Source organism: Sphaeramia orbicularis, chromosome 1 (genome assembly GCF_902148855.1).
Source record: "Sphaeramia orbicularis chromosome 1, fSphaOr1.1, whole genome shotgun sequence".
In the NCBI taxonomy this organism is placed as follows: Eukaryota; Metazoa; Chordata; class Actinopteri; order Kurtiformes; family Apogonidae; genus Sphaeramia; species Sphaeramia orbicularis.
In genome coordinates this window covers 57,009,686-57,036,094 of record NC_043957.1, presented here as the reverse complement: position 1 = coordinate 57,036,094, position 26,409 = coordinate 57,009,686, and the positions used below count along the sequence as shown (strand labels likewise).

The window sequence follows — 26,409 nt, the reverse complement described above, 5'->3', positions numbered from 1 at the left end:
GGTTACAATAGCCATGTTATGAAAAAAAGAAGGGGGAAAAGAACTTTGTCTAGTGTGTCTACCTCCCGGCACTGGTAGTATCCCTTACACCAGGGGTGTCAAACTCATTTTAATTCAGGGGCCACATACAGCCTAATATGATCTATAGTGGGCCAGACCAGTAAAATAATAGGATAAGAACTTATAAATAATATCAATTCCAAAGTTTTCTCTATGTTTTTGAGTGAAAAAAGTAAAATTCCTTAATGAAAATGTTTACATCTACAAACTATACTTGAACATAACATAAAAATATATGAACCTGAAAATTCTGAAGAAAAATAAGTGCAGTTTAACAATATTGCACCATAGTCTATCACTTATACAAGTGCATCACAATGTACAGATCACAGTGGATCTACAAATACATAAAACATTTAGTAACAGGCAGAATATTAGTAAAATTCTACATACTTCTCTTAAGGCATTTCAGGCTGTTCTTATTAGTTCAGGTTATTCACATTTTCTGTGAAAGGCTAGTCTGTAAATGCAAACATTTTTGTGTAATTTTACTTTGTTTACACTGAAACAAAGAGAAAAAATAGCTTTTTTCATTATTTATAGGTTATTATGACAGTATTTTATTGGTCTTACTTAAGACTGAAATGACCTAAAATGATTTTAACATCCTTGACTTTTAATATCTTCAGTGTAATTTTTGCATTTCACAAATTCATCCCACGGGCCAAACTGGATCCTTTGGCGAGTCCGGATTTAGCCCCCGGGCCGAATGTTTGACACCTGTGCCTTACACTATGTCACATTTCTTTCGTTGGGCTGTGGTTATGGAAGTAAACCTGTGTCATCAGATTCTGAATTATAAAAGACATTGAATTTATAGCACTGAATTTTTTTTGCACTGAAATTAAATATCTGAATTTTTTTTTTTTTTGCACTGAAATAAAGTATCTGATTTTTTTTTTTGCACTGAAATTAAGTATATGAATTTTTTTTACACTGAAATTACGTCTCTGAACTTTTTTTTGCACTTAAATTAAGTATCTGAACTTTTGTTGCACTGAAATTAAGTATCTGAATTTTTTTTTTGCTTTTGAATGTTTTGCTTTTGAATTTTTTGCATCTGATTTTTTTGCTTTTGAATTTTTCGCATCTGAATTTTTTGTATCTGAATTTTTAAAATTCTAAATTTATGAACATAGCTGAATTCAGAGACAAAACATTCAGATACTTAATTTCAGTGCAAAAATATTCAGTGCTAGAAATTCAATAGCTTTTATAACTCAAAATCTAATGAGACAGATTTACATCCATACATGCTGCTCATCCTGTTCAAACATTTATTTTTTTTTTCATCCTGTTCAAACATCATAAAATAAATCAGGCTGCACGTTTACCTCATTTGAGAGGCGCGCCTCCGCCGCAAATCCGGGCACGTCGCTTACGTACGGCGTGCGCATGCATGCTCCCGGAAACATGTTGCGCGGGCGGCGCACGGGGCGGCGCCGTTCTGTTGTTCGCCATACTGGCAGAGGAGCGCAGAGCAACTAACGCACTTACAGCAAAGGCACCTGCAATACAACTGCATTTAATTTTAAGGTAAGGCTCTTCGTCTTCAGGTACACCCAGTGGCATTCTGTTCAGAGGACCTCCGCGGCGTACGTCCCTGAAAAGCCGCTCAGCTTCACTCCTGTCCGCCGTTAGCTGGTGGAAGTGTCCAGGCTAATGCTAGCCCTGGGCTGGAGTTAGCTTGGCTGAATTGTTCTGAACAAACCCGTTAGCCGCTTGTCTGTCAGTCCCACCCTACATGAGACGGACAGCGATAACAGAAGTAGGATCCTCCGTGTTTGCTGTTGTTTGAAGCAGGCAGCATGTGTAAGTGTAGTGAGCCGCAGTGTGTTGAAGCTGTCTGGGTTTAGCACTGTCACTTTGATAGAACAGCCGGTTCTCTGAAAAGATGCCAGACTATAGAGGTAGCTAGCTCCACACTGTTTGACACATACATGTCATAAAAAAAGACTACATCACTTAAAAGTCACGTGGTAACACCATAAGCTTCGTATTTTCAGATTTTTCTCGAAGCTCTATTGATGAGTCACAAACTACAGACGCTTATATTTCTGAAAACTCTAGTATTACTAAGTGACAAGTAAACGATAATTTTGTACAAATGTGAGTGTCTTCTTGACATGTGTTGTCAGAACCAGCAGAGGTTCAAAGACCCTGGTGCCTCAGCCCTTCAGTTTGATATTGTTGAATATAGAAATGGATTTCTGTCCTCAGTGGAAACTGTGGAGCAGACAGACGTGAACCTCACTTACATACAGAAACACAATCAGACTCCAGCCTCCTTCCTTTTGTGCATATCCATCTGAAGTTGCCAGCTTCCTGTCCCGTTCAGCGAGCAGCTTGCTTGCCAAAGGCTGTTTTTCCCCCTGTAGCTGGGTGGAGTGGGCCTCCTCAGATTTAGATTCCAGTGCAGTCATGATGAAATCTATTAATGTTGCTATTTTGCATGACAGCGCATAATGAGACCTCTTATATTATATTTGGCTAACCTGTCATTAGAGTTTGACCTTTCCCACCAGCACTGAACTAAAGAAACCAAACAGATATGATGAAATAGAGCAGGACTGCAGACATCTCATAGTTTCTATTACAAATTGATATTTATATAAAAAAATTCTAACGTGACCACCTCCTGCTGCAACAGACATGGCCACTGCACTGGGAATCTCTCCATCTACTTAAAGCACGGGGAAGAGGCACCACTGGATTTTCAACACAGTGACAGAGGGTTCAATGCCAGCAGTTACATAATATATTCATGCTGAAGCCCCCCACCCATCCCATCCCACCACCACTGTCAGTATACACAGCCTTGATCTAATTTTTCTCTGGTGGGTATCAAATTAAGTTATGCAAAGCAGCGGACTGACTGCATATTGAGATCAAACGAATGCTCAATAAAAAGAGCCTGCACTCCTTTGCTGCAGTTTTTTGTCATGTGGCCTGTCTTCTGTCAGGTCTAGATAGTCATTTCCTAAAAGGCTGAGTGACAGTGGAAGTCAGTCTCATTATCCAAATGTCAGAGGATGACAGTATAGTCGAGTGCCTTATAAGGAGATATTTGATCACATATAATGTGTGCGACCCGCTAATGAACATTTATAAAACCTAAGTGTTATAAATTAATCTTTTTTACAATTAATCCCCAGTAATTGGTTCTTTCAGATGGAAAAAGGCCGTACATACTGTTGTGTAGTTGTACGCAGTAAAGATGGCAAAAAAAGGGGAGAATTTGGGTCTTGGGCTCTTGCTCTCTTGCTCAGACATGTTCGTGAGTACATTCTAAAGTGACTTTGTCTCCTCGCTGCTTGCAGACATTCCTCTGACGGCTGCCAGTTTAGGCAGGTCAGAGTAGAGGTGTGCACACAGGACTTCAAACCAGGGGCAGGGAATAAGGCACCATGTAGCAGAGTTAAGCTATATTCAAGGCACCTTTTTTTTTTTTTTTGAACAATGTGATGTGAGCTGTAAAATAAAATAATGTTAGTACGACGGCGTATCAGGACCATATAAGAAAATGAAAACACTTGTCACTACGAGAATACAGTCTTAAAATATTGAGATAAAACCCATAATTTTACGAGAATACCAAAAGAGTCATAATTTTATGAGAATGAAGTTGTAATATTATGAGAATAATGTTGTCATATTTTTAGAGTAAAGCATAATATTACAAGAATAACGTCATAATTTAGAAACAGGCGTGAAAAATATCATAATTTACGAGAATAAAGTTGTGGTGTAACCACCAATAGCCCTGCAGCTGACCACTTCCAGTCAGTTCCTCCCCCACAAAAGAGGCAATTTGCTCCAAATCCGTTTGGTTTTTACGACAAAGCAAACCCGCTTCAGATGCTTTCAATTAATGATAATGTGTTGATGGTGGGCTCAGTATTTTGCCGTGCGTAAACCACAAATGAAAGTATAATCTCACAAAATGTTCCAAGTTCTCCATTAGGCGAAGTGTGTGAACGACTTTACTCTCATAAATTATGATATTTTTCCTGCCTGTTTTTAAAAATATGACATTATTTTTGTAATATTATAGCTTTATTGTTGAAATATGACGACATTATTTTCATAATATTAGGACTGTTCTTGTATTCAACTTTATTCCCATAGAGGTGCATTGTGGGAAAGGGAGATTCGCGCAGCCATCTGGCAGCGGCAGCTGCTACAGATACGACGTGGAAATGGCAGGAGCTCCCTTCCCTCTATTCATATTCCTCCAGCCATTTCCGCGTTTCAGCCGTTTCCGCGTCGTGTTTGTTTCATCCATATAATATCATATGGTTGCGCTGCCGCTGTCAGGCGGCTGTGCAAACCTCCCTTTCCCACAATGCACGTCGCAACAAAATTCCAAAGATGCCCGAGTTCCCTCCCGGCTCTGAATGTAAAGACATGGTTTGTTTCTGGTGGATGGCACTAAGAAACTGTTCACCGTAATGCAAGAGATTCAGGTGAGTAAAGACAGAAAGACTTACAGATTCATGATACTGAGGATATGACTGAGGTTTGACAGATTTGATGAAAAATTGGTCACAAAAGTCTCCCGCACCTTTAAACAGTGACATAAATATCAAACAGCGCATCCCAGAATACCTTGCGCAGGTCTCTCTTAAAGTGACAGAACCTTTTTCTGTATTACCTACATTACAAATACTAAATTGATTTGGGGAGGGAGCAAGAAGTTGAGCATGAGAAACATACAGAGAAATGACTTTGGAAACACAGATTTAAAGGGGGCGTCCTAAGTTTTTCACTGACTGTATGTGAGGCATGTGTTCTGAAATCGCACAAAAGCCACTTTGTGAAAAGTCATGGTTTTATTTGATAAATAAATAATCAAGCTCATTGAATTGCATTACATTTTTTTTTTTTTTTTTTTACCAGAATGAATGTGTTGAATCAGAATGTGCTTAATCGGTCTGTATCATGAGTTGGGTGTGAATCTCATCGCGAGATACCACACATGTATCTTTACTATATTGGATCGGAAATGCTGTATCGAGATGCGTATTGTTTCGGCCTTACAACTAAGATTCCCAACCCTAATAGACACACAAATAACTATTCAGACTTGTTTCCCTCACTGCACTGGATTCTGAAGCAGGGCCTGTGGATGGCCTTCACACGAAGGCTTGCAGCATAAACAAAGCTGTTCCTGTTTTTGTTACTCATTATGTTTCGGTTTAAGAATTGCTTTTCCTATGATAACCTTCTTTACAGAGGAAACCAAGAAAAAAACAAAGTTATTGACTGTTACAGTGCCACTAAGCTTTGCATTAACTCTCAAATGAAATATGTGTAAAAGTAGTTCTCTGCTTCCGCTGTATTAATCTATGATTTGTTTGTATGTTTGTTGCAGTGAAAGAGCAGAAGCTAGGCAGCCAGTTTTCTTTTTTATTTATTTTTTTTTAATCATCCCTTTGGGCTCATTTTTTGTCATACCTTAAGAGTCAGTCCCTTTTCTGTGACCTAAATAGTGTCTGCGCCTGTTGAGATCCACAGCTTTTCCCACAAACCTTTTCCTCGGGGAGAAGCTTGTGATGTACAACGCCTCATTCATGATTCTCTTTGTGATGGTGATGTTATTTCAGATAAGTGTTTTAGGTCACAGGTGTCAAACACAAGGCCTGTGGGCCAAAACTGGCCCACCAATGGCTCCAACCTGGCCCCTGGGATGAATTTGTGAAATGCAAAATATTACACTGAAGATATTAACAATCAATGACGTCATTATCATTTTAGTTCAGGTTCCACATACAGACAAATGTGATCTCAAGTGCAATACCATCATAATAACCTATAATGACAACTCCAAATGTTTCTCTTTAAGAATAAAAATGTAAAATTACATGAAAATGTTTACGTTTAGTTACTATCCTTTCACCAAAAATGTGAATAAATTGAACAAATATAAACAAAATGAAATATCTTAAGAGAAGTAAATGTAATTGTGCCAATATTCTGCCTGTTATTACATGTTTAGTGTATTTGTAGATCCACTATGTTGTAATAATGCAAATGTATGAATGATAGACTGCATAATATTGTTAAAATTGCACTTGCATTTCTTGAGACATTTCAGGTTGTTTGTGTAATTCACATTTTTAATGAAACTTTGTCGATGTAAACACTTTCATAATGTAAGTTTACTTTTTTTCATTGCATTTATTTTACTGGCCCATTTCACATCCTATTAGGCTGAATGTGGCCCTTGAACTAAAATGAGTTGGACACCCCTGTTTTAGGTGATCTCACACAGTAGCCACAGTTGGGTCAGCGCTAGCAGTAGAGAAAAGGTGAGCTGATGCTGCACAACCTAAAGGCGGCCATACACTGTGCGATTATTTCGATTGCTGCACACAGCTCCATCTCAAACTGTGCGAATCAATCGTGAAGTCAGGCTCACGATTCATGTTCTCACACTCGTATGCGACCTGACTGCTCACACTGTAGGACCATACACTAGAGGACGCACGACACGTTCGAGTGTTGGATTAGGAAATACAACGTTAAAATACCAAGGAATCCGTAAAAGTGCATAGACGATTGTGTATTGGCGTGAGTCACGAAATGGTAGTGCTAAACAAAAACCAACGAGCTGCTTTGGCAATATGAGCCATTATCTGCGGGGAATCAAAAAAGAAGAAAAGACAATGACGTGTTTGGTGCAGGAACTGGTTGTTCAGATGTGGACAGTATGGGCTGTCAATCCTACAGCAAAGAGAAGTAGAAGTAAGCTGCAACAGCTAAACTGCACTAGGACAATAGCCAGCTACTGTTAGCTTGTACGGTACTGTACGCTTCTGTGTTCGCACATGTGTAAGAATTTGAGGCACATCAGCTCGTGGCACTGCTTTGACAGTGCGATACCCTCACGAGGAGCGAGCAGGATTTCAAACAGCTCCGTTTTCCTTGCGAACACACGATTGCTGATCGTGAGGTGGTTGTGAGGTGTTAATGGCTTCACCTTAGCCCATGTACACTGCACCAAGCACCACACACGATTAGAGGCACATCTGGACCCATCCCAGAAAGAGTCGCACAAGTGAGAAATCGTCTCCAAAATCGCACAGTGTATGGCCACCTTAAAGCAGCTACCAGTGCAGTAGGCAGGACATTCATGCATATTAGCCCCTTTTCCACCAGATTACCAGGGACTTTGATAACCAACAACTTGTTTACCTGGGTAAAAGAATTCCTGGTAATCTGTGTGCTTTGTGTTTCCACCACACCCCAAAGTTCCTGAAAATGTAATCAAATGAGGATCAGTTGTTTGGAGTTGCCGACTGCTCGAAGACCTGCTGAATTTTTTTTGTGCGCATTCAACATATGTTCAATGAGGTCCAGGCTGTTTTGGGCATATTTCCTCAATACATTTTTTAAAGCAGGGGTGCCCAATCCTGGTCCTCGAGAGCTACTATCCTGCATGTTTTAGATGTATCCCTCTTCCAGCACACCTGATTCAAATGATAAGCCTATCCTCAAGCTCTGCAGAAGCCTGATAATGACCGTCAGGTGTGTTGGAAGAGGAAAACATGCAGGATAGTAGCTCTCGAGGACCAGGATTGGGCACCCCTGCTTTAAAGTATTCGGATGGACAGATGATTGCAATACACTCATAGGAGTGAGACAAATACACTGAGTTTGGCTGGACTAGTGCTAGATACACTCAGCTCAACTCAAGTTGAATACGCTCAAAACAGTGTATTAATTTTCGAAAATGGAGCACAAAAAGAATGAATTCAACAAATATGTTCGACAAGGTTCTGACTCACTATCCAGATGATATTCTTTTATTTAACCAGGAAGTCCCTTGAGATAGAAATGCCTTTGTTGAGGGAGAGCTGATATTCAGTTGGACAGACAGATTATTGCAATGCACCCGAATACACTCAGCTCAGCTTGAGCTAAATAGTGAAAGCTTATTTGGCAAATGGACCTGGTCATTCATCCACTTTCTCTTGGTTTGCTCCATTTTCCAAATGATCAAAACACAAACGATGTGAAGCTTGTAGAAATGGAATAAAAAAGTTTACAGCTGCTCACTGACTAGACCCCCCTACCAGTAACTTTTTTCAGGTAAAGTCTGGGGAAAGTCTTTTTTATTATTATTATTTTTTATTTAACCCAGATAATTTGGTGTGGTTTTTCAAAGTTCCTGGTTCCATGACCTCTATCTTTCTGTCCTTCTGCCTTGTACATGTTTTCTTTCCATTCCTTTACGCTGTTATTTTGCCTCTATGACACATGCAATATGGGCGGTTGTAGTTCAGGAGGTAGAGCGGGTCATTCAATAACAGAAGGGTTGGTGGTGCAAATCCCGCTTTGTCCTAGTCACGTGCCATTGTGTCCTTGGGCAAGACACTTCACCCACCTTGCCTCCAGTGCTGCTACTCACGCTACGGCCTGATCACAATCCAGGGTACCAGAAAGGGTGCACATATAGGTAAAAAATAATAATACTCTATCAAAAAATCAGACAGGCCATATTATTTGTCTGATATTTCTCCTTTAAAGTCCAAAATATTTTTTTTATTCTGGTGTCTACTAAAAATTTTGCAGGCTTGTACCTGTCAAATCAGAAATGATTGGGTGTGCGGACACTCCAGCCTAATAGCCTCCATATTTAATGCCTACACAGATATACAAATGTTTCAGCACTCAGGAGAATCCTGTATTGTTTATTGCATAGATGTGGTGTCCAAAGCATGCCTGCTGAAAAATTCCATATATTGACAGAAACAATAAAATTAGACCCACATATTTTGAATCTGGTGTACAGACACTACTTGGTGTATGGACTCTACCAGATGTGAATGGAAATCTGTCTGAGCACATGGTGGCATCTGTGTTCCATCTGGAACTAAGTCTTCCAGGTACAGGAGGAAAGAAACATTTGTGAACAAGTTAGAACAATAGATCTATAAGGCATATACGCGATATTATTGATGGAAGTATATTGGTGTACGGACGATACATGAATTTTGGTGAACAACGCACCATTGAAAACATGCGGGATCGATGTAAACATCTGTTTGACACATTGTTCCCAAATTTTCTGCAGCCAGGGAGCATACCAAAATCTGTCTAGTTGTGCATATTTAGTCCTAATAATACTGAAAGAACAGGTTCCCATTCTATTATTACAATTAAAGGGCTGGAAAAGAAGGATTTTCAGAACAAAATGGTGGATTGTCTTAATACTGAAAATAAGAATTCATAATCAAACAGCTGTTCAACAAAAATGATCAATAAATGAAAAGCAATGTGATGTGTGTATTTTGTAATAAAAAAGACAGGAGTTGAGTAGTAATTATTTATTGTGTTACAAAACATTCTGTATAATAATTTTGCTCTCTAACAAAATTGTGCACGTTTTCACGCTCATTGGGTCGCCATTTTATCAGTTTTTATCTGATTTTCTTCAAATTTGGAGGATTGCAAGATCTAGTAATAAGATGGCCAAAGAAACATTTTTGGGAATGGTTTTGGCGGTATCTTTTTGCAATACTGATTAATAACTGATGCAAATATACTTGTACACCTTGATTGTGATCAGGCCAACTATTGTATGAATGCGTGTGAATGTTTGGTGGTGGTCGGAGGGGCTGTTCCATCAGCCTGCCCTGAGGCAGCTGTGGCTACGAACGTAGTTTACCACCATCAGAGTGTGAATGTGTGAGTGAATGAATAATGGATCCATTGTACAGGCTTTGAGTATGCATTAATAGGAAGTGCTATATAAATCTAATCCATCATTATTATTTGACACTTCTCCACAGACATGGCTGAGGATGACTTGACTCCGGAGCAGATAGCAGCCATTGCAGCCGAAAATGATGAGCCAGAGTCAGTGAACTACAAAGCACCAGCGCAGAAAACCCTGGCAGAGATTCAGGAGCTGGATAAGGATGACGAGAGCTTACGCAAATATAAGGAAGCCCTGCTTGGTGCATCGGTTACTGAATCTGGTAATGTGTGTGTGTGGGACGCACTGACATGTTCAGGGACCCTGTAGAGTTAATTAATGATTTGTTTCATTTTTGTGAAAAATAGATGGATTTAGCCAATTTTAGGCTGTGACAAGGTAAGAGGAAAATATATGGATAATTAGCACGGCTTTGAGCCTGCTATGCACCATTTTTTTGGCCATGCTTTTCGAAAATTAACCGTGCAGATCACGGGGACACTGCTCGCTGCGTAATACTATGGACAGTAGTGGTTATAGACAGGGGCTTAGTAAAGGGTCAGATACTCAGAAAAAAGAAGCTGATAAACAACTAAGTGACTCGGACTAATCTACACAACACTATTCCAGTGAATCAGAAACTAGAGGTGTTCTTACTCATGCACTTGACTGTGGAAAGGGGAGAGAGATGTGGAAGTGGTTCCTGATGCCAGAGCAATGACCTGGGAATTAAGTAATGTTAACTGAATATATTGAACGTGTAACATATAAATATTACAACGTATAAATATCATGTAATAATATCAATAACATAAATATAAATTCATTGTAGTTCATCTGGTCAGTGATCCCAGGGGTTAATTTTGGTTCCTTTGGAGATCAATCAATATAATTCTATGCCTGTAGAACTGCCATTTTTCAGAGAGAGCTAACTACAAAACTATACATTTGTCACATTTTGTTGCACAAAGTTAGCAAAACAATGTTTATCTAGCCTGATATTTTCTTGTACACAAAATAATGATCACATACTCTCCCACACAGAGATCCTTGGAGCTCAATAATTATTATACCCCTGCCCTCTATTACCCCCGCCGGCCCCAGAGGGCAGTATCAGCGAGCAGGAGGGGCAAAGTGATGTGTGACCAGGCAGCGTATTAGTAAACTCTGCTTACTTTAAACTAAATCACTTTAAATCACTGCCATTAGGTCAGTAGGAAACAGTTCACATATGCACAGTCTTACATACAATGGCTCAATTCACCTTTAATCACAGAAATAAGTAGGGGTGTAACAGAACAGAAACATTTCAGTTTGTTTTTGGTACAGTGGAGGAGACCAGTGAAGGTGGGGGGGGGGCATAGGGGGGTGCGCTCCATAACTACCGAAAACCGAAAGGGAAACTTAACATGCGTCAAACGCTTCTGTACCTCTGATGTACTGTCTGTTGTCATGTTTACCCCCCCTTATCGACACCCCAGCCTCAGAATAAAGTGTGTGTGTGTGTGGGGGGGTGGGGGTGGGGGTGGGGGGGGGGGTTGTGAGGGTTTAGTGTGCATGAAATGTACCTGTTTGTCTAAATTGTTTTTCATCCTGATGTCATGGGTTATCTTTTTTTAATTAAGTAATTAAAGCCTGGGATGTTTGTATTACAGTTAAGGAAAAATGATCATTAATGTCATTAGGTAGTTCATAATGTTAATATTCAAACCCATCATCATACAAACTGCGTGTTTCTTTGCTCTCTCCTTAGATCCCTCTGTTCCCAATGTCCAAGTGACCCGAATGTCTCTGGTGTGTGAAGGCGCCCCAAACCCCCTGGTCCTCGACCTGCAAGGTCAGTTCCTGGTCTGCTGCTTAATGAGGCAGAGATTTCCTCAAAATGCTTATAATTCATGAGCACTGTGTTTGTCCTCACATCACCCTAACGGACAGTGGTGAATGTATGTCAGCATAAAACAGGCTAAAGCAGTTCATGATGGCTCCAGACAGCCTGAGCCGAACTGTATTCACAGTGTGTGACCCATCACATTGAGACCACCACCTCTGAGGCTGTCTCTACCCTCAGCTGGCCTAGTTTTGTGTCCACCCAGAACATTTTGTCCTGTGTGTTCCGTTCTCTGCTCAGCTGAAAAGAACAGACACCCACTATGTTAGTGAAAGTAAACCATATTTTTTTGTCAGTGGTCAAAAGCATCTGGATCCCATCGGTGATCCCAGCAGTAGCTTTCACAAAATAAATTTAAGTTGACAATTAAACCGTAAACTAGCGCATTGACCCATGGGGAACCACAGGTTCTAGATGTGGTAGTTTTTATGCTGTTGTGTGTTTGTGCATGCTGCACCACATTTGTCCAGCAGTCACCACGAAAGCGTTCTGGGTATAGCAACGTCATTGTAAGGCTGTTGTATTACAAAATTACTAATATCTCCCAAAATAGTGGTCCTGTCAACTTGCTCTTTTCGCTGGTCTGTTCCTTGACCAAAAGTACATACATATGCCAAACTGCAGCAGACAGCTCTTTCCAGATTTTGTGTGAGTCCCCAGACACACACATGCATGCACGTACACAGAGTCCACTTGGCTTTGATAATATAGATGGTAAAAAGCCTAAGAGTCAACAACAAACCACATTTCTGATCATCTAAATACATTAGTACAGCACAAGCCTAACTCTAGGTTATTTATATACCTAATGAAGAAGAGCCATTTATTGGTATTGAGCACAGGAACACATAAATAAATACTGTATTTCTGGTTGACCTTTAGAATCTGTAAACAAGAAATGTATAGGCCTTATATAAATAATTTAAGGAAATGACTGGTTAAAAAGGAATAGAAGCTAACTAAACCCAGTGTTTAGTGGAGATTAAAACATCTGCACGGTTCAATTAAAAGCTAAAAGGAGAGAGTAAAAGGTGATAGGGGCTGGGTTAATACAATGCAGTATTATACTACAATGTGTAGTATCCATCGCCCTCTGTTCATGTATCTTTGATTGAAATAGTTCCACTTGAAACCTGTAGAAAACTAGACTGGTTCACTAGAGGGAATGGAGGTTCAAAGAAACCTGAGTGGATCTAGTTCAAGATGCAGAACTAATTAGGTGGAAAAGGCCTATTGGAGGGTTGAGTGTATGCATTAGGAAAAACATGCAGAACCAGAGTCTGTAAATGCCGAAAAGTTTCACCACTCATGAACTGTTAATGATTCAGCAGTTACAAAATAGAAAAGTATCAAGTCCAGATATAGGTAGTAGCAGCATGTGGTTGTTAATGGTTTTAATGAATGCTGTATAAACTGCAGCAGTGTCAGGGTTTATGTTGCAGTGATGCAGACTCCAATCAGTTCCTGGAAAAGAATAAAATACTGCAGAGTGCAGGAGCTAGTAGTCGTGCACTAGATGATGTAGTGGAGTTAGTCATTATGTGTAAGCAGTTCCTGTAAAGCTATCTGGTCATGTTCTGTAGAACAGGTCCATCTGATGGCATGTTGTTGTGACTAAAGAGACTCAGACTCTAATTTAAGTGAAGAGGAGGAGGGTCACATGCCCTGGCCAGAAAACATGCTGAAGGTGGATTTGTAGATGCCTGGAACTAGAGCACAGTTACTGTCAGCACCCAGGGGGAACCACGTTTTAGAATACAACAGAGTTGTTTTACAGCGTCAGTAGTATGTGATGGGAATGGCTTCACTTATGAGCTAAATATAGAGGAAGTATGGAACCTGCATTAAAACACACATTTCAGAAAAAGGCAGTTTGTTCACAAATTCAGAACAGGGGGATATGGAGGTCTAGAGACTGCAGGAAAAACCACTACACTGTCAAAACAGCCTTGAGTGAAAGACTACTTTCTCTTGCTGTAAATATTAATTAATTGTAATTATTTATGACATTTGTTTCAAGCTGTTACCATAAGAAAATCCGAGTCAGTGATGGTGATTAGTTCAAAACGATAATAGAAGTCCAATATACAAATGATAAAATAAAACAAAAAGTTGTGTACATAATTTAAACTGTAATCCTTACCTAAAAAAAGAATGCCACTGAAGCACTGAATCAATGAGCAGTATCAGTAAGAGTAGTAGTGTCATTTAAAATCCCTAATTATGTACCATTGTTTTGAATAACTGGTAGTATTTTATTCACATCATCTGGTCACATCTCATATTTTGTCTGCTGTGAGTTGAATGTAAAGCCAGTGATGCTGCTGAGGTTTAGTCAGATTTTCTACTGTAGTTGAATACTTCAATAAGGATCTTTGTATATTAGGGATGTAACGATTACCAGTATAACGATAAACCGTGGTAAAATTGCCAACAGTTAGTATAGTACCATTTAAATTCTAATTATCATGATAACCGTGTTTGATTACCGCACTTTTAGGGGAAAAAACGCCTATGTAAAGATCTGCTTTTATGTCAAGTATTTGAGTACAGTGTTAATTTATTACAATTTTAATTGTATATACCTAATATTTGGAACCAATGTTCACTTTTAAAATCTTTGAAAAGGTTCGCTAAGCATCTGTGTGTTATTTATGCAATAAATTATATACATTTTTCAAATCGGATATTTTTTTCTTTTTTTGTGTGTATGTGTTTTCTGACCTTTTATGTTTTTATAGTAGGTTAAAGTGAAAAAATAACAGGCAGATGATATAAATCAAGTTGTGCTGAAAAAAAAGATACCAAACATGGGTATAGTAAACATTTGTTTATATAGTATATAAAGTAGTGCTGGGCAGCGATTAAAATTTTTAATCGCGATTAATTGCGTGGATTTCTGTGATTAATCGCATAGTTATATCGGGGGGGGGGGGGGGGGTAGCCTGCTGGCATCAACAGCGTGTATTGCCTTTCAGTGATATTTCAGACTGGAAGTACTCCAGTGATAAAAATTATTCCACGTCAGTGCTTCCAAACACCTGTGTCCTTCTCAACTCCACCATCTGAAGACATTTATAATGAAAATGTCCATGGAACAGACCGCTACTTTTCTCCATGTTTATGTCCACACGTTTATTTCTGCTTGTGAGTGATTGACAGGAGTCTTAAGCCCACTAATAAGTACTAATACTAATAAGCCCAATAATATGTGATGTTCAGTTGTTCAAAGTAAACAAAGGGGGCCCTCTAGTGGTCAGAATAAGTTGCACTAATGTATGTTTTGTCCTTGCGGTGTTCCCGTAGTCAATTCGGACATAAGAAGGAACTAACAGACATGTTTCTTTCACTCTGTTTGTGTGGCCCCAAAAATGTTTGTCTGTGAGTATTTTATGTTCAGTTGTTGTCAGAATGAATACTATCAAATATCTCTGATGTGAACCTTTGTTACTGGATAAAAAGACGTAAATCTTAAATTAATCTGTAAATGCTAATCGTTAGCGTGTCTATGGATTTTCCCATTCAAGTTAGTATCGAGCTAGTGGTCTTTTTCCCATTCATTTAAATGTATAATGCCATGTAAATGTACTAAGGCAGTGAACAGAACTCAGACATATTTTGTTTGTATGTTGCAGTTTTACTGTGAGTCTACAGGAACAGATTTGGACAGAAGTTTTGGGCATCCGGCTTTTCTTGTTAAACCTGTTGTCTATCTGCAGCTAATCACTACATGCACACAAGCAGAAGAATAGGAGTTAGAATTGTACTGTCCTCGCTAAGACGCCTGTACTTAGTCTGAGCTAGACAGCGAGCTAAACTCTGAATTGACAATGCCAGATATGTCCTCTATGAAGTTTGCAGCTTTAATGTACATACTTGGCATCATGCAGATTGACAGAGTGAAACTATAAAATAAAGACAAAATAAATCACTTAGTTATGTCTATTAATGATATGCATATTCACAGAGAATGCATAGATGTAATTATTATAAACTTAAATTGACTGCTAATACAACAATCACATCGTAAATCAGTAAAGGTTAGTTCAAAGGCTGGTATATTAAACACAACCAATGAATTTACATAAACTTAACATGAGCCTGCAGAAAGAATTAGCAACCCATCTGTGACTGCTAGCAAAATAACGTCATAAACATGTTTCCAACGGCACGTTTGCATGTGAAATTATTAAGTAAACAACAGAATGATTGATGCATACAGGCATTGCTTCTGCAGGAGTTACACAAAGTTTGATTCAGCATTACTTGGAAAGTTTTCTCCTCTCAGCTACACCAGCACCGGCGTTTGGTGCGTGTGGAGTGCCAAAATAAAAGCATGAGTTTCAAAATAAGAGTCCGTATGTATAAATGAACTAAGACTTGCTTGAAAGGCAGAACAGCATTAATGGGAGATAAAATAAAATTGTCGGCGTTATTTAATGAATGCGTTAACGTGGTAATAATGCATTAACTTGCCCAGCCCTAATATAAAGGTAAAATCAGAAGTACTGAAAAACAGACAAAATAGGCTCAGACCACTAAGGGTTAATATTTGAATGTTTCTGCAACAGAAAGTACATTGTGCCAATTATTTTATGTTTTGTTTTTTTTTTGTTTTTTAAATACAACTTGGTTAAATTATTTCAGTGTGTGTATCAGTACTTTTTGAACATTTTGAGCACAATTTCAATAATACTGCGATAATAATGATAATCGTGATAATTTTGGTCACAATAACCGTGATATGAAATTTTCATATCGTTACATCCCTATTGTATATTTACATCATATATAATGTTAGAATGTAACACCACTCAGAGGAAAATCTGCAAAAAACCCTGAACACTGAAGATGTGGTGTCCTAAAAAAGCCAAAGTAATAAAATATGCTTATGGAAAACTCTGGAGGAGGGATCATGTAAGATTACTTAAGAATGAATAAGTATTGGTGTACTGTACATGTAAACTGTGGTTAAAGTATGAAAACACATACAAGGCATACTACTATACTTTGTCTTTTTATATATTTGTGTTTTTTATTGTGTTTATATCGATCACATGGTTAAAATGAAGCCACTAATAACATTCATGTTGATGGTGGGGTTCCCTTTTGCTTCAGTTCATTCAGGTTTGTAAACGCTCAAATGCTGCAAATGCAAACCCGTTTGCTCTGCTGATCCAGAAATATCATAGTGGGCATAAGAAATAGAATAGATCTTACAAGAACAATGAAAATCAGTTTAGCAGCAGATTCGTAAAGTCAAAAGAAAGACTGTATATAAACATAACGTGTCGTGCACTTTTAATCCCCCCCGGCCAAATATGGTGTAAGATTCTGTCGAAAGTTACTGCCCTTTAATTTAGATTAGATTCTAAAACTTATTTCATACATATATATATTTGGAAGTACTCAGATATTATAACTGCACAAGGCCATTTGACCTTTTTTTTTGCAATTTTTATTTCTCATTTTTATCAGTACAATACAATCTCCTCAGGTTGAGGAGCAGGAAAAGAGCAACAAACAAATGAAAAGAACAGCCTGTGTTGGTGTCGAAATATTTAAGGTCCCGTAAAAGATACATTTGTCTCTGAATGTCAGCCATTTTCCCCAGTTTTTCATAAAGAGATTTTCTTTTAACTTCAGTTTATATGTAAGATGTTCCATGACAAGTATATCATCTATGATTGAAAGCCATTGTTAATCAGACGGAGCATCAGTCTGAAGCCAGTTCTTTGTTCTGGTCTTCTTCCCGGCCACCAGGAGGATCTCGACAAGAAATCTGTCTTCTTTATGCACTGATTCTTGTAGATGTCCGAGGTACAGAACAAGACAAGAATTTGGGATTGCATATCCCAACACATCACAGAGCTGAGTGAACCTTCCCCCAGAAGGGTTGGATATTTAAGGTCACCTATTTTCAGTATTCTTCTGCTCCATGCCAAGATGCATCCACAGTATCGATGTGGTGCAGATATGTCAATGCCTTCTACAGATAATGTGATTATGTTGTTGAATGGACAGACAGACGACAAAATGATTACAATACCCCTTAAGCCAGAAATTGGCAGAGGGAGCACACAAAATTATACTGAAAATATACAAAAGGCCAAATATCAGAGTGACATATTGTAGAATGGAATATGACAGAAGTGGACGTGAGTGGACTCAGTAGTGATACCTGTGAACCTTGTCCCTTGTTTCCCTGCAGACCTTGACGGCATCAAGAACCAGACCTTTGTGCTGAAGGAGGGCGTCGAATACAAAATAAAAATCAGCTTTAAGGTGAGACGTTTCATTCTGCCACTAGTTTATTAACAAAGATGCTGTAAGATATTTTCCATCTGTTTAGTTCATTTGAGACTAGGGGTATAAGAAAATATCGGTTCTGCAATATATCGCGATATTTCATTTCATAATACTGTATCGATATTTGTAGGTATTTATTCAAATGCAGATATGGCGGAGGTTCAGTTTTGTTTTTTTGTTTTTCTTTTTTGTTTATATTTTATTTATTATTATTTAACTCTGTTTTATTAAATAATGGTAGTTCCTTTGTTGGGATTTTACAAAAATAATGTTATGATGTATTATTAATGTATTATTATGTTTATTCTGTTTTACTTGGTATTTTTATTTTTGCTGTTTTTAATTGTACAGCTGTTTTATTTCTTCTTAATCTATTCTTGTATTTTAGTCTATCATTTTTTTTTTTTTTATTCCTCTGTATGACACTGTTTTTAATTGTACAGCTGTTTTATGCCTTTAATCTAGTCTTGTATTTTATTCTTTTATTTTGGTTTTTCCCCTGTAAGCCGCTTTGGAAAAAAGCGTCTTCCAAATGCATAAATGTAAAATGTAGTTCTGAACTAATAGAATAGGAACATTTGAACAGGATCTTAAACTGTAATGTCTGTAAAACATAATTTCAGTTTGAACACAGGAACATTTTGTGATATAACATTAGATCCTGTTTTGATCATATAAAAATGTGTTTAGTATTTGTGCATATTTCTGTTGTAATTAAATTCTTCCAGGAAATCATTATTGTAAAAAAAGAGACAAACAAAAAATGGCCTTTTTAACAGTATCATGATATATTGTGTCGCGATCCTCGTATTGTGATTTGTATCGTATCACCAGATTCTTGCCAGTACACAGTTCTATTTGAGATGATTCAGTAAACACACTAGTTTCAGTTATTTTCTGTAAATATCGTTTTTTTTTTATCATTAAAGTAATGCTTTTTTTTTTTTTTTTAACCACACCTGGATTTTCTTTAGATCTTGAGAAATATTTTAGAACAATCCTTCAGTGACGGTGTTCTTTTAAACCTGATTGTAAGGTAGGTTTCAGTTGAGGGCATCCACACTTGTAACTGTCTGTGAAGCTTTTCACATCCTTCTAACTCAGTAAGGTGCTGGAGTTTAGGATATCTTTGGATAACGGTGTCAAATAGTAGAAACCAAGAGCCAATCAGAATACATCTAAAATTGTAAGGTGTTATGAGCACGGCATGATGCTTGGGTTGAAATATTTTGTAAATGTATTTTTATACAAGGGAAAGAGAATTAATAAATATTCAGTTCAAATTTGATGAGGGTGATATCAGCTATGGGCTTTTTCTGCTCTAAACCAGTATCCACTATGGGCCGAACTCTATTTAAGTCGTTAAGTAATCAATCAGTCAAGGGTCTTTCAGACTACAGTGCATTTGTGGTTTGGGCAAAATGTTTTGAATTGTGTTTGTGTTTCCCCAGGTGAACAGGGAGATCGTTTCAGGTCTGAAGTATGTCCAGAATACATTCAGGAAAGGAATTAAGAGTGAGTTCTCTTAAACCAGCATTCACCTGTTTTAACCATTAAAGACCCCAAATCATCTACTGATGGAACTGTTTAATACCTGTTCATCCACTAATCCTGTCAATCCATGTCAGTAATTGGTGCAGAATACAGTTTCATCTTTTCATGGCCATCAGATATGACCCATTTGGACACTCAGAGGCTCCGTAGTGAACGTGGAAACAGTCATCTTCTACAACAGGGGTGTCAAACTCATTTTAGTTCAGGGGCCACATTCAGTCTAATATGATCTAAAGTGGGCCAGACCAGTGAAAGAATGTAAATAATAGGATAAGAACTTTTGAGTGAAAAAAGTAAAATTCTGTAATGAAAATGTTTAAATACACAAACTGTACTTGAACATAACACGAACAACCTGAAAATTCAAAGTGCAATGTTAACAATATTATACCTTAGTTTATCATTTATACATGTGCATCACAACGTACAGATCACAGTTTATCTACAAATACACAAAACATTTAATAACAGGGAGAATATTTTTAAAATCCCACATACGTCTATTAAGACATTTCAAGTTATTTACATTTTTTCTGAAAGGCTAGTCTGTAAATGTAAACATTTTTGTGAAATATAACTTTTTTTTTTTTTTTTACACTAAAACAAAGAGAAAATTAGCAGTTTTCATTATTTATAGGTTATTCTGATAGTATTTTACTGGTCTGATCCACTTTAGATTGAATTTACCTACAATGATTCTAATATCTTTGATCGTTAATATCTTCAGTGTAATTTTTGCATTTTACAAATTCATCCCACGGGCCAAATTGAAACCTTTGGCGGGCCGGATTAGGCCCCCGGGCCACATGTTTGACATCTGTGTTCTACAACATTTAGGGATGGGAATCAAGAACCGGTTCTTTTTGAGAACCGGATCCCAGTAGCTCAATTCCTTGGAATCGTTTGCCTGCCTGCTTAACGATTCTGCTTATCAATTCCGCCTTTGTTGCACATGTGCGATGACATCACACATACGCTGCATTGTTTTGGTCAGGACATGGCGTTGAGGCAGAAAAGGTCCAAACAGACCATACCAGGTCCAAACAGACCACACCAGGTCCAAACAGACCACACCAGGTCCAAACAGACCACACCAGGTCCACTGGAACACTGTCAAAGCTTCCATTTCTTCTAAAGGGTGGAATCCCTCCAATCTGTTCAAACATTTGTCCACAGCATGTGATTCATCGATTTGCTACTTAGCAACACTTGTGAATCTAGCGGCAGGCTATCATCCGGGCCCAGTTCTGGTTCTGGTGCAGGCAACAAACGTAACCCCTCAAATACAAGTTTTCGAAGGTAGGGGAAAGGAAATGAGGTGCACATCGGTAGACGGGCAAAGTTGAGCCAGTTCCACGTAGTAGAAATGCGGCAATAGAGGAATTAGTAAAGAGTCTTTACTTTCACTTTCACTGTACCCCCCCCCCCCCCCCCAAACCGGGCCCAGCGTCATCTGTTCTTATTATTTGTACATACTGTATATGTTATATTTTCTGTACAGATGGAAATATAAAAGACAGTTAATGCAAACACACCCGTTTGTACTCTTTTATTCCTTCACCCAATGACAATCGATCAGGAATCGGATTGATAAGCAAAATCGATAATGGAATCAGAATCATGAAATTCTTATTGATTCCCATCCCTACCGACATTGATTCACCAGTAAAACCCATGGAGTTGAATCTATGACAGTTGATGGACACACTGGGTTTAGGTTCAGTCATTTATATCCTCGCAGAAAAGTGACTTTTTCTTCAGTTTTCTCTGTTTTGATGTAATAACCTTTGAATTTACGCTGAGTTTTCATGAACATCTACATCAGGGCTCTCAAACTCATGTTCTTTCAGGTTCCACATTCAGCCCGATTTGATCTGCAGTGGGCTGGACCAGTAAAATAATAACGAAATAACTTATGACAACTCCAGATTTTGTCTTTGTTTTAGTGCAAAAAACCCCATTAAATTATGAAAATACTTACTTTTAAAAACTATCCAAACAAAAACGCTGTGAATAACCTGAAAAAACTGAAATTTCTTCAGAAAAATCAGTGCAATTTTTACACTATTCTGCCTCAACTTATCATTTCTACCTGTGCATTATGGATCAGATCTACAAAGACACTAAACACTGAGGAACAGGCAGAAAATAGTCAAAATTGTGCTTCATTTTCTTTAGACATTTCAGGTTGTTCATATTTGTTCAGATTATTCACATTTTATTGTTACAGGATAGTTTGTAAATGTAAATATTTTCATAATTTAATGTTATTTTTTGCACTAAAACAAAGACAAAAATTTGAAGTTATTTATCAAACTGAGAAGAAAATATGGAGTCCTTATTTTTTGTAGGTTATTATGTTATTATTTGACTGTAGATCATATTGGTCTGTATGTGGAACCTGAACTAAAATGAGTTCCACAGCCTTGACTGTGGAATTTTTGCACTTTGTAAATTCATTTTACGGGCCAGATTAGAACCTTTGGTGGGACACATTTGGCCCCCGGGCCGCATGTTTGACACCTGTGATCTACATGATCTGTGAATTAAATATTGGAAAATACATGATTCACGTAGAAAAATGCCAAATGCAGAGGATAATATTGTAATAAATGGTGATAAATCTGTTAAAGGTTAAATAGACAGAAAAGTTCATTTGGGAACTGTAACAAAAGTAGCGCTGGGTCTTCATGGGTAATCTGAGACCTGGAGGAAGGCTCACATGACCATGTCTTTTCTTGTCTAATCCTTTTCCTGTGTTTGTGTCAGTTGACAAATCAGAATACATGGTGGGGAGCTACGGGCCACGTCCCACCGAATACGATTTCCTGACATCGACTGAGGAAGCCCCCAAAGGTGTGATGGCCCGCGGACACTACAACATTAAATCCAAGTTCACCGACGACGACAAGCACGACCACCTGTCCTGGGAGTGGAACCTCCACATCAAGAAAGACTGGAAAGACTAAAAAAAAAAAGAAGAGAGGCCTTTGTGTTTGGGTGGGGGCTGTAGGAGGGGAACGGAGTCCCCGGTCCCCCACCCCCCATGTGCGTTCTTCATCCTCATCCCCCCTCCCCTCTGCATCCACCATTTCTGCCTTGTTTGTTTTTTTAACTGTTGTGCATTTTACGCTGTCATGCCTTAGTCCCCGCCCCGTTGTACTTCACACTCCAGCATCCTCCTGACCACTCAGTCAGTAGTTGTAGCAGCAGTAGCAGCCCACCCCCCCCCGCCCGCATCTGTCCGTCCATCCTTCACCTCCCTCGGTTGCACAAGAGGCGCCTCTGTCCACCAAACCTGCCATGTTCACTACTTGACTCCACAAACGCCGTCACTACTGAGCTGTGCCATGTAGCACATTAACTCCCTCACACACACCTTTTGTTTTGTTTTTTTTTCGGTCTTGTTTTCTTTTTTTTTTCTTTTTTTTTTTTTTTTTGCTGCTTGAAGAGATTAAACCCCCGCCTTCCACCTCTCCAGAATGGCGTCTTCCTCTCTCAGTATGAAGTACATGTGGAAAAGCAACTGTACAATCAACTTTAGTTTGCCTTTTTTTATATAATCGTATCAGTGGTTGTGTAACGTGACTGTATTCACATCACTGTTCAGCTGTTGTTGTTCATAGCAGACCCCACCACATCCACACCCACCTCCACCTCCCCTCCACACACCCCTCCACTCTATAGTTATCTTTAGCATTTCTTTACTCGCCTACTTTCTCGCTGTCTTTTGATATAATTACCGATACCTGCCTTGTAAAACAAAAAACTATCAATTCTGAGCTGCTCTTGGGCGCCTCCGTCCTTTCCCCGAAATGTGTTCACCCACTTCCCTTCAAATGGGATTGGGGCCAAAGTAAACAAGGTAGTAAAAGTAGAAGGGTGGAAGAAACAAAAAACAAAAGCTGCCTTAGGTATCGAACTAAACGTGTTCATGTCTGTCCTGCCCAGATGTACGAGCGTACGGAGCAGAATTCACATGCCTTGTGTACGAAGCCATTACAGAGTGTGTGTGTGTGTGTGTGTGTGTGTACAGGGCTTACTCTGACTACTGACTGATACCAACCATGTGGAGCCCTGGTGTGGTGGAGTTACTCTGATACAACGCACACACATACACCCCCCCCCCAAAAAAAAAAAAAAAAGAATGTTCCCAACTGGAGACTAGATTCTAAAACCCAGTGGAAATCAGTATTGATGAATCTTGGCTTTCTTATACGACAGCGTATTAGGGCCACATAAGAAAAAAAACGCTTGTCACTATGAGAATAAAGTCGTTATTTAACAAGAATAAAGTAGTTAATGAGAATAAAGTCGTTATGTAACAAGAATAAAGTTGTAATTTAACGAGAATAAAGTCATAGTTTTAAAAAAGTAATTTAACGAGAATAAAGTTGTTAACGAGAATAAAGTCGTTATTTTACGAGAATAAAGTCATTATGTAACGAGAATAAAGTTGTTATGTAACAAGAATAAAGGTGTAATTTAACGAGAATAAAGTCATAGTTTTAAAAAAGTCATTTAACGAGAATAAAGTTGTTAATTAACGAGAATAAAAGTCAGTAATTAATGAGAATAAAGTCTTAGTTTAAAAAAAAAAAACTCATTTAACAAGAATAAAGTCATTATTTAACGAGAATAAAGTTGTATTTTTATGAGATTAAACTCGTAATATTTTGAAAATTCGACAGAATTTCTGGTTTTACAGCGAAGACAACAAGTGAAGCAGCACCTTTCCTTCTGTTGGGCTCAAACTCCCAGTAGAATCCTCAGTTTGTTCAGAAACACAAACCCTCTGTGTTTAGTTCTGCTGTTTCCACTGATAGTCCTACAGACGAACACTGCAGCAGTTTGTCCTAAACAAAAGAGACAATTTACCACAAATCCGTTCAGTTCTGACAACAAACCCAAATGTGTGTAAACTCTTCAAAGTCCTTAAACTAATGTTGATGGAGGACAGACTCAGTGTTTGGCCTTTGTGTCTGAACCCCAAATGAAAGAAGAACTGAACTAAATGTTCACAGTTCTACACTGATGAGTAGGTACAACTGCTCATTATATTATGATGTCATTCTCGAAATATAACGACTTAATTTTCGTTAAATAACGACTTTATTCTCGTAGTGACAAGTGTTTTTTTTTTTTTCTCTTATGTGGCCCTAATACGCTGTCGTATTCTTTTTCCTTTGAGCCATGAGGCCTTAGCTCTCCCTGTGGTCACTAGAAAATAAGAAATTGTGTTTTTTAAAAAAATTTGGTTCTGTTCCCTTTTGCCTTAATGTAAATGCCCACCCCCCCTCCCCCCCAATCTAAATCTTGCTCCTCCCTCATTCAAGTGTAGCCTGCAGGTGTGGAGAAGAAGTGCCAGGAAAAGTCCAGAAGGAGGACGAGGCGGAGCCAGGCGCCGTCTGCTGCTGCCGCCGTCGGAGACCTCGGCGGCGTCTGGTCTCAGTCACCAACACTAAACTGATCAGGCTGTTCTGTCGGGTTTTTCTTTTTGTTTTTTTTACCCTATGGAAGTAAATCTGTCTCCTCAGATGTTGAGTTATACAAGCTTTTGAATTTCTAGCACTGAACATTTTTGCACTGAAATTAAGTATCAGATTTTTTTTTTTGCACTGAAATTAAGTATCTGAATGTTTTGTCTCTGAATTCAACTATGTTCATAAATTTAAATTTAATTTAAAAATTCAGATGCAAAAAATTCAAAAGCAAAAAAAAGTTCAGATACTAAATTTCAGTGCAGCAAAAGTTCTGATACTTAATTTCAATGCAAAAAAAAAAAATTCAGATACTTAATTTCAGTGCAAAAAAAAATCCAGTGCTACAAATTCAATGTCATTTATGATTCAAAACCTGATGACACATTTACTTCCATAACCCCTTTTGACCTTCTCAGAAAGGGAAGACGTGTGATGAGCGGAGGCTTTTAAACCGTGACTGACCTGTTACACTAAATTAAAATCGACTTGTACTGTACCAGAACATATGGATGTAAACCTTTTTTTTCTTCTAATGTTTATGAATATGTATTCCTGCTCCATACATTCCTTCACATTGTACAGTTTCTATGAAAACGCTGGCATGCTGGTGGGGTTGTATATTCTATCATCATGTGTGATTGCTCTTATCAGTCAATAAAGATTTTGCTCAACTTTGGCCTCCAACATTTGTGATGTTTTCAGAATCCTGCACTATAAAAAAAAATCTAATTTAACAGAGGCGACACGGTGGTGCAGTGGTTAGCACACGTGCCTCACAGCAAGAAGGTCCTGGGTTCGATTCCAACACTAGTCGACGAGGGGTGGGACCTGTCTGTGTGGAGTTTGCATGTTCTCCGGGTTCTCTCCGGGTACTCCGGTTTCCTCCCACAGTCCAAAAACATGCACTAATAGGTTAATTGGTTAATCTAAATTGCCCATAGGTGTGAATGTGAGAGTGACTGTCTGTCTCTATATGTTCAGCCCTGCGATGAACTGGCGACTTGTCCAGGGTGTACCCCGCCTTCGCCCCTATGTAGCTGGGATAGGCTCCAAGCGACCCCCGTGACCCTAGTGAGGATAAAGCGGGTTCAGAAAATGAATGAATGAATGATAATTTAACAGAATTTTTACCATTTATTTTACAGATTTTTCCTGTATTTTTAAGATACAGGAAAATATCAATGAAATGACAAAAATAGACTGATTTTACATGTCAAATGTAAAATAACAGAACTCACTGAATAACCATAAAATTTCCATTTTTAAAAAAATTATATTTTTCACAGAAAAATACAGTTAAAATACATTTGAAAATGTATTGTAATTTCACAAATATGTATTTTCTATTTGAGATTAAACTGTTAATTTAAAGTTTAATACTGTAAATAAATAAATAAAACCAGATAAAATTA

The 26,409-nt window shown here is 38.3% G+C and overlaps 1 protein-coding gene and 1 long non-coding RNA gene across 3 annotated transcripts; one reads left to right on the top strand and one right to left on the bottom strand.

Annotated features, from left to right (window-relative positions):
* The first annotated feature begins 1,485 nt into the window (after window positions 1–1,485).
* On the top strand, window positions 1,486–23,713 carry LOC115426790 (rho GDP-dissociation inhibitor 1-like). 2 transcript variants are annotated; one of them, XM_030145034.1, is made up of 6 exons: window positions 1,486–1,596; window positions 9,858–10,046; window positions 11,517–11,600; window positions 17,863–17,936; window positions 19,412–19,475; window positions 22,284–23,713. In XM_030145034.1, the coding sequence occupies exons 2-6, from the start codon at window positions 9,860–9,862 to the stop codon at window positions 22,481–22,483; spliced, it is 609 nt and encodes a 202-aa protein (XP_030000894.1). In that variant the 5' UTR covers window positions 1,486–1,596; window positions 9,858–9,859; the 3' UTR covers window positions 22,484–23,713. The 2 variants fall into 2 exon arrangements, with proteins under 2 accessions (XP_030000894.1, XP_030000889.1); XM_030145029.1 differs by having other exon boundaries at window positions 17,860–17,936.
* On the bottom strand, window positions 3,736–26,409 carry LOC115426805 (uncharacterized). The gene is made up of 3 exons (XR_003936395.1): window positions 26,398–26,409; window positions 18,792–18,797; window positions 3,736–3,874 (listed from the first exon to the last, which is right to left on the bottom strand). It is a non-coding gene; the product is annotated as an uncharacterized LOC115426805 (long non-coding RNA).